At 51.7% G+C, this 8,937-nt stretch overlaps 1 protein-coding gene across 2 annotated transcripts in view; it reads right to left on the bottom strand.

Moving 5' to 3' along the window:
- The window catches only part of Enpp2 (ectonucleotide pyrophosphatase/phosphodiesterase 2), a 70,787-nt gene extending 66,942 nt beyond the window's left edge, over nt 1-3,845 (bottom strand). Inside the window, exons 1-2 of one of the 2 annotated variants that reach the window (XM_019206820.2) lie at nt 3,624-3,845; nt 3,354-3,447 (exon numbers count right to left, since the gene is read on the bottom strand). In XM_019206820.2, coding sequence (XP_019062365.1) covers nt 3,354-3,447; nt 3,624-3,656 — 127 coding nt within the window. In that variant the 5' untranslated portion in view covers nt 3,657-3,845. The remainder of the gene's footprint in view (nt 1-3,353; nt 3,448-3,623) is intronic. The other variant, XM_010619510.3, reaches the window with a different exon arrangement.
- Nucleotides 3,846-8,937: the final 5,092 nt, after the last annotated feature.

The raw sequence follows: 8,937 nt of genomic DNA, 5'->3' as shown, positions 1-8,937 counted from the left end.
CTTTCTTTTTTTTTTTTTTTTTTTTTTGTAGCAGGGATTGAACTCAGGTCCTTGCACTTACAAGGCAGGTGACAGAACCACTGAGCTAAATCCCCGGCCTCCCTTTGTCTTTTGAATATTACACTGCTTACGTTTCTTTAAACTTTTTTTTCCCCCCCTGGTACCGGGGATTGAACTCGGGACCTTGTGCTTATGAGGCAGGAGGTGGAACCACTGAGCTAAACCCCTGGCCTACACTGCTTACCTTTCAAAGGAGGTGCTCCATTTCCACCTGAGGGCTGCAGGAATGTCTAACGCAGAAGCTACCCCGGAGCTCCACACACACGCACACATACGGGTACAGACACAGGTACTGTGCCCACCGCGTGAACCCATTCCCACACAGACTGGCAAGGCAAACCTAGGCCCACAGATACTTGAAACAAAGCCATCAAACCCCACTTCGGTTGCTATTTAGGTTTTCTTTGAGAATCGATTGCTTTCGTCTCATTTACCTGAATGTCCACTCTTTTTACCCCAAAGAATTTCTCCTGCTTGTGGCATTCCTCCTAAGAAATCCATAGGATTGTTTCTAATGATCTGGTAGAAGAAATCCTACTCCATCACTACCACCAATGGATCACCAGGTCCTAACAATGAGCGCAGCTACAAGTGTGCTAGTTAATTAATTATGAGTTTGTTTGCACTGCCGCAGCCTTGACGCCCACGTGTGGTCCAGAGTACAGTGGGCAGACTCGGCCTGCACACAGACGCACCCACCTCTGTGGGAACCCCTGAGTTACAGCTCCGGGACAGGAGGCTGCATGCTTTGGGAGGGTGCACCATGCTCCGGCCCGTCTGCAGCTGGCCCTTGAAATATCCTTATCTGCTTTTCACTGAAAAGAGTTTCAAAGCACTGAGTGGCACAAGATTCCTTTAAAACCCAAAAGAGTTATTGAAAGTAAGCATGGGAGGGCCAGGGATTTAGTTCAGTGGTCCTACTGCCTGCCTTGCAAGCGCAGGGATCCAAGTTCGATCCCTGGTACAAAAAAAAAGAAAGAAAGAAAGTAAGCATGGGGCTTTTCCTCTTCCTCTCAGGGCCTTTATTGTCATGCACAGATAAAAGTGCACGCAGTGCTTTAGGATGGGGAGGATTTGCCAACAGAATGACAATCACACGTAGTGTGCAGCACCCAGAAAGTCATAGAAACTCTGTTCGCTATGCTGTCTCTGGGTTTCCAAAGGACATATGTGGTCTTTTCCCAGGAGAAATCAACTACAGTGCCTAAGCAACAGCAGGTTGAGTGACACCAAAAGAAATAAATTTCAAATAAAAAATGCACAGATGTGACCGCAGCCCTGCTCATCAGACTTGAATTATACCACACCCCAAGACCAAGCTTCTTGAAGGTGGATGTTTAACAGACTATTGTAGATGACATCCTAAAGGCATAAAATAAACACTAAACAATTCAAGAAGCAAATGCTTTCTAGGGTATTAAAGACTGTCTAATTTGCAGATTATAAAGTAGACTCTGCCGCGGCTCCAGATGTAACATTTGTTCACCAGTCTCTCCAGCCACCTCTCGGAACATGTGGAATTCATTTATTATATACATATTCCTAAGGATTAGTCAGTTCAATCTCTACTTCTCCAGTTTCTCCATAGAGATCACACAAACTAAAAAGGGCAGTGGAGCAGAATGGAAAGCACTGGGAACTCTATTTCTTATCCAGAAGGAAAATGAGAAATGATCCATCACGCGCCTCAGAGAGGGACAAAAGATTTTCCCAAGACCACAGACCAGGGCATCAGGCTAAGCATTTCCTGACTCATTCTGATAAAGAACGAATTTTGAAAATAATGGGCCCCTTGACCTCATGCACACATCAAGAAAACAGCATTTAAACTGGGCACAGGGGCACACACCTGTAGTCCCAGCTACTTGGGAGGCCAAGGCAGGAAGATGGAAAGTTCAAGGCCAGCCGGGGCAGCTTACCGAAGACCCTGTCTCAAACTGAAAAGGGGTTGGGAGTGCAGCTTAGTGCGAATCTCCAGTATCACAAAAAGAAAAAACGAAAGAAAGAAAATAGCATTTAATTCCTTCACTATGGCTTTCAGCCACGGTAATCCGTTCAGATGAAACAGTCAGGGAAAGTTCCTCGCGGGACGCATGGGAAAGAATCGGCACTTGGCTGTGGAGCAGCTGCCTGGTCCCCTGCCTGCCAGCCACAGTGGCATCAGCAGGAGTGAGAACGAGGCCTTTGAAGAGAGCATTCGCTACCAATAAAAACAGCCTTCTCCTGCAGGCAGCGATGCCCCCAGGGCAGCCCACCCCGTCCACGTCACAGCCCACTCACCTCACTCACCCGCCACTGATGTTTTTCTTTCAACCTCCTGGGCACGACTCCAAAGTGACTCACTTGGTGTGAGGAAAATTTCCCCTTCCATCGAGCATGGGGGCTAACCGGGATGTTAACAAAAGTCCATGCTGGCTAAGGAAAGACAGGTGAGCGTCCTTCGCAGAACTCAGGTCAGGAATTCACAGGAATGCAAAACGCACAGGAAGGCAGACACCCGGGACAGCAGGGACAGTCAAGAAAACATTGCCCCCAGAGTACCCATTACTTCAAATAAAAAAAATTTATTTCTATCAGCATCAGCAGCTCTGATCTCCAGGAAATTAAGCAACTCGCTGCTCCAGCCCTGGCCAGCAAAGCCCCACCGCACACGGTGAGCACCTTCACAAGACTCCCTGCCTGCCCCGCACACACTGAGTCCCCTTCGGTTCTCCTGGGTACGTCAGGGTACGCAGCTCCTTACCCCGAAAGAACGCGATCAGGGCAGACCAGCCCTCCCGGCTCGCCGAAGCACCTTCTCTCTCACCCTTTTCTACTTTGGGTAATCGTAACGTCCTGAATTTCCGGGGTCCCATGCGAACAGCTCACTGCCCTGGTCACTTCCATTCCTGCCTTTCCTGCGTCGGAGCTTTCTGGGGACAAGCAGTGCATTCTCTTCACAGGACAACAGAGCAGATTCGTGTCTCTATGATACGGAACCAACACCTGTTCTCCCCAACTCTGTCCTCACCTTGGTTAGGGACAGAGTTTTAAGGCCATCTCCACCCCTAAAATTTCAGAGGACAAAGATTTCAAGGCACAGTTTATCATGAAGGAATCAAAACTGTCCTCGAATTTTAAAACCACCTTCTCTCGTCTGCATGGTGCATGTAGTTGATTTCATCCCAGACAACTCTAGGACTAAACTAGTTATCCTGCAAAGTCATCTTAAAGATAGATTTCTCAAGAAGGAGTTTGCAGCGATCGTGTGGTATTTTAAAATAGCTGAGGATGCCAACAGCCGCTCCGTTTACCTGACAGGGGGCTTTCGTCCCACTCTTCCGCCCTCTTTGTGCGACTCACTGAGGCCCCGAAGCAGAGGACGGCAAAGGTGAACAGAGACAAGACCTGTGGGACGGAGACCAAGGTGTCAAACACAGCCAGACAGAACCGAAAAGGATCTCATGGCCTCAGCACCCCCAGTGCCACCACCTCCAGAACGCCCGCCTGGGGACCCGGAGAGAAGCTCGGATTCCACAGGCAGAGGCTGCGAGCTCACTCCCTGCCCTCCCATCCCCCCCTACCTGGCACGGCCGCGTGGGGCCTCCTCCAGCCATGCCTGGGTTCTTGGAAAGCCCGCTGCCTGCCGCTGCCCTCTGCCTGCGGGCTGCTCTGCTCGGGGTTCCGAGTTCAGTCTGTTAACCCGGGGCAGTCCCACCTGGGAGGTTGACAGGCTCCTCTGATTTGCCCAGAGCTCGATTTCATCACTGTGCGCTCACAAATTGCAGCCCTGAGCACCCGAGGCTTAAGGCCTCCCCCTCCGGCCCGCCCCCTGGCCGTCCCTCCCCTCGGCCGCTTTCATGTGGGCTCCGCTGGCAACGGGAGGTCCTGCCGCAGCGTCCAATAACAGTGCTGTTCCTTCTGCTTCCCGCACAGAACCACAGTTTGTCAGGAAAGAAACCAAATGTACTTCAGCTGAGAAAAATGAAACAGGGCTTCCCAGTGCTTTCTAGCAGCCATCAGCTCCGAAGGTCTGCAACACACTTTTTCAATGTCCTCAGACTCACCGTTTTACTTGTTGAAACAAGGAGAGTTCCATAATTTACAAAGCCAGGAACTTTCCCTGCCTTTCCATTTGTTTATTCTTCTGGCCATGAAACGACCCTATCCCTGGGACCACATTCTGATTGCTCAGATGTTTCTCACGATGAAATCTCCCAAAATTGCAACTCACACAAGAGACAGTATTCTTGTCTACACGTTGTTGCTCTCTTTGAGAGAAGTAACTTTTATCAAATCCTGGGGATGCCAGCTGAGCGGCTGAGAGTCAAGACAAAATAACCTCATTCTCTCTCTACCCATCCCTGGCCAAACTCCCCTTGTTCTGGGGGCTTTGGGGGATAAGAGATAAAGGAAAAGGAAACTTTATCAGCAAGTGACTGAGGATAGAGGTTTCCATGGCTGCAGGAATTTAGATTTAAAGAAATGTTTCCCTAGTTATTTCCCAGCTGAATTATCATCCAGCCCCTGTGTCCTCTCAAGCTACAGTGTTTAGGTTTCTTTACTAAGCAATTTGTCAACCGCAGCACTTTTAGAGGAGAAATTGAGGCCTCTGATTCCAAGGGCTTTAAACGCTGTGTGTCTAGGATTCAGAGGAGGGAGGGCTGGGTTGGGCTTCCCCGCCAGGCCGGTGACTGTGTCTCTCACACAGTGCATGTGTGTACACAAACAGACACAGATTTATCACGCGGCAAGGCTGTAATGGGGCCGTGGCTTTGCTCAGATAAAGCACAATAGCACAATGCAGGAAGCTGTTTATGATGGGTGTCAGCGAAAGCCTGGTTTTGTTACACTCTAGAATTTAGTAGGAGCCAAGTGAAAACAAACAAAAAAAGTCTGCTGCCAATCTTGAAGTCGCCTGCCTAGACTCCTGTTGGTTTTGCAGCCTGGCTTGAGTTCTGCACAAGTCTCTTGGTGTAGTCCGTATGCCATCCTGGACTGATTTGGGCTGTGTGCGGAGCACGGCCTAGGAAAGCAGTTAACCCCACGTGAGATGTTTCTACTGTTTATGTTCAGCTTCAGGATGCAAGCCTGCTATCTTGGGGTAAGCTGGAAATCAGAAAGGGAAACATGAAGGCACCCTGCAAACACCTACCCCGCTTTCCCAGGGTGACAGAATCGAGGCCTTTAGCCTTTGCCTCACGGTGGGCTGCAGAAACCCAGCTTGAAGATGGAAGTGTAGGAAAGGTAGAGCTCAGAAGCTGAACATCACCTGGCTTTTTATTTTATTGACATGCAGAGCAGCATAGTAGCCCAGCGGACGCGTACTCAGCTCAGGGCTGAGCTTGTTACAGTTATGCGAAAGGACCAAGTTAGACCTCTACATCCGTGAAGCCCTCTCTCCCAGGTCACGCTGTATCCGGAACTTACACTCACAGGCACACACACACACACACACACACACTACAATACACACACTCACTACACACAGGCAGCATCTAGACACAGCCAGACAGGATTCTACTACAAGATTATCATTATAAATGACTGTCGCAAGGAAAACTAAAATCCCTACCTCAAGCATCCAATCAACTGCAAAACTAAATTACCCCTTGCAGCCCTGGGCTCGGGCGTGGGCGGGTGGGGAAGGGGTGGAAGGGGAAGGCAGGTGTGTTACACACACACCCTCACTTCCCACACGGCATGTGGTCATTATGTTCTGCACACATGGACCAACAAGCTAAAATAATAAGTAAAACAAAACAACTCCTCGCTATCTAAACCTAAGAAACCCAAAAGGCCCAGGAAAGCACGTGGTAGGCTGGGAAATTCAACTACCCTGACTGGAATCTAATGCAAAAAATCTTTTTTGCGGAGGGCGGGATACTGCGGATCCAACTCAGGTCCTTGTACTTGCGAGGTAGGTGGCAGAACCACTGAGCTAAATCCCCGGCCTTAATGCAAAATCTTTTCTAAGAAAACCAGTTAAGACCATCCACCTGCTGTGGTGTTTGCAGGTCAGACACAGCTGGCTCAGGAAACAAGAAAGGGCAAGAGAGACGGAAAACTCAGCTCGCAACACAGCTTTTCCACCCAGCCATACTCCAGAGGGCACCGCCCCGGCAGAGGAAAACCCAGAACACTACACAATTTGAACACTCGCAGTCCTGAAAGTCCCTCTGGAGCTGGCGAGCTTTACCAAGCACTGGAATCTCCCTGGGGTCTGATTTACGCCCTGCCCACTGCAGTCTTGGGGCTGAGGAGAGAAAGGGGCGCAGGGGCCAGGAAAGCCGGGCAGGACAGAGTACGCCCATGCCAGTCAAACAGGCAGCGAGACGGAGCACTCGAGTGAGTTTTTCTGAACCAACGCAGACATGTCCTGCACGTGCGTGGTCTGATTCTGAACGTAGCCGCTGTGGTGCTGCACCATCAACAGTTCGCACTGGTATCGGGGCTTTGGGCTGAGATCTCTTCATAGCAACCGTGGCTGCTGTCCCAGCGGAGTCATCTCCAAACTCTAAGCAGCAGAGTAGGATTTGATTTCCTTTGTGGCGGGTACAAAGCAGCAGTTGTGTGTACCGCTTCATCACAACACAGTAGTTGTATTTCTACAAATGCACAGGCTGTCTGTTCACGAGATGATTCCACGAATCCTTGTTCCCAGGCTGAGTGAGATCAGAGGACTCCAGGCTCACAGCGCAGCTTGGAAGATGTCTGACGGAGGGGTGCCCTCTCTCTCCCTGCAGGGATTAGGAAACTCCTGGAACGATCAAAGCCTTAGCTACACCCTGCTCCTCACTGTGCAGAACGGACACCACGTGACTGGGCCTGACTTCATCCCAGACCAGCTCAGCCGACAGGGGTGCGGGACGTCAGCTGAGCACACCACCTTCGGGCGACCGTGCGGCGGCAACTGCAGCACACGCACCGCCGAGGGCAGAGGACGAGGTCCCGTGTGTGCTCTTCCTGCTCCATCAAAACGCCACGACCCTCGTTTCAGAATTCCATCGTGGCTGAGGATGACTGGAAAATTCTCCACATCAAAACTGGACAACGGTCCTCACAAATGGGATTTGCCGATCCCAACCCAGCAGAAGGTGTCTGACGCTCCTGGAGGAGCACGGGGCACAAGCCGGGGCTGCAGAGGCGCACACAGACCCGACCACAGAAACAGGCTTTAGGGGTGGCCTGCGGTTTGGAGCTGTTCGCTGGAGGGTGGGACGCCGCTATTCAAAGGCAGCAGGACTTGTTCCAGAAGTTACTGCATACTTCAGTGATATTCACTTGTAAACTCTTCCTGTGGAATCTCAGCGTGAATCCCACACCGGGACCATCTCTGCCTTCTGTGCAGATTGGCTTGTTCAGGGCTCAAACAGGCGCTCACAGGCTCCTCCCCGGTGCGAGCACTGCCCTGGGTGCCAGTGGTCCTGAGCGCAGGGTAGGGTGGGGCACAGCACTTCTCAGACACAGAAAGACAGCAGTCTGACTGGTGCAGGACAGCAGAAGTTAGGAGCCGGCCGCGTGGTCCCTGTGGTCCCCTTGGAGCACAGCCTCTTCCTGCCAGGCTTAGGAAGGGGAAGGTTTGGTCCGACTTCGAAGCGTTGGTCTCTTCACATTGTGAGCGTGAGCTGGCGGGGATCGAGATCAGTTTTGGAAGGCCCGGACGGTAGCTGATCCGGGACGAAGAGCAGCAGCTTGGTAGTGCTGATGTAGAGAAAGTTGGAGAGTCACGAAGGAGGCTTGTTACCTGGGCACAGGGGTGCAGGGCAGGAGGGCATCTGTGTGACGCCTGCGTTAATAACGACTGAGCGACCAGGGATTTAGCTCGGTGGTTCCACCGCCTGCCTCACAAGCGCAAGGTCCTGAGTTCAGTCCCTGGTCCAAAAATAATAACTGAGCAATCACAGGAAATACTCAGTACATGCTCAGTGGACTGAGTTTCTGTGTTGCACTTGGATCATAAGAAAAACAGAGAGATCTGCATCTACTTGCTAACACCCGAGAGTGGCGCAGTGGAAATGAGGGACATGGCTAGCAGTTCTAGACCGTGTGTCAGTGGTTTTGAAGCCATTAGGGTAGTTAGTTAGAGTATGTTACACAGGACTTTCCACAGAAAGGGACGTTTCTTCACAACAGATTTTGAAAAGCATCCCCCGCCCCAGGAAATAATGCCGCTTTCTCCCTGACTCTTGCTGATAACAGAACATTAAAAACTCATTTTAACTGCTCTTCGGCCGCTCTGAAACCTGCAGGCTAAACACTGAAGCAGATGGAGCGGAGCCGGCCGGTCCGGGAGCCTGGTCTCCTTGGACTCCGATGGCCGTGGGGAACCGGGTCGGGGCTCCACCAGATGTCTCTCCCCTGGGCTGACACCCCCAGGCTGGGCAGAGGAAAGGAGGGTTCCAAGGCTGGAGCTTCCGGGTGAAAGCCAGGCTCCTGAGGGCGCAGGCCCCTGCTGCGCCACAGGAGGGCCCCTCACAACCAGCTCACCCTCCGACTTCTCCTGAAACAGCCTTCGTCTCCCGCAGTCCTCTCCTCCCTGGCTTCCCATCTGACTGAACAGGCCATTGCCGTGTCTAAGGGACTTGCTGAACCGGCCAGTCCCCCGACCACCTGCCCGGGTGGTCACTTTCCTTCCATCTCTGCATCCCTCTTCCTCTAGCCGCCCGCGGAAGTCCTCTCAGAACTGCTCCCTCCGCCTGCACTCTGTCCCTCATCGCGTTCCACCCTGTTCAACACCAGGGAGTCCTGACTAAAACGCGGGTCTGATGCCTTTCCTCTCACATTTAGAAGTCCTTCAGTGGCTCCCTGGCAGAACCGTTGTCAAAGCATGGTCCCCGGAGCAACGAGGTTAGAACCGCCTGTCTTAGAAGACGTCTGTGTGCCTAGATGAGTGGT

The sequence above is a fragment of the Fukomys damarensis genome, unplaced genomic scaffold (assembly GCF_012274545.1).
Source record: "Fukomys damarensis isolate Sample0158 unplaced genomic scaffold, DMR_v1.0_HiC HiC_scaffold_5, whole genome shotgun sequence".
Classification (NCBI taxonomy): domain Eukaryota; kingdom Metazoa; phylum Chordata; class Mammalia; order Rodentia; family Bathyergidae; genus Fukomys; species Fukomys damarensis.
This window is presented reverse-complemented; position numbering and strand designations above follow the sequence as displayed.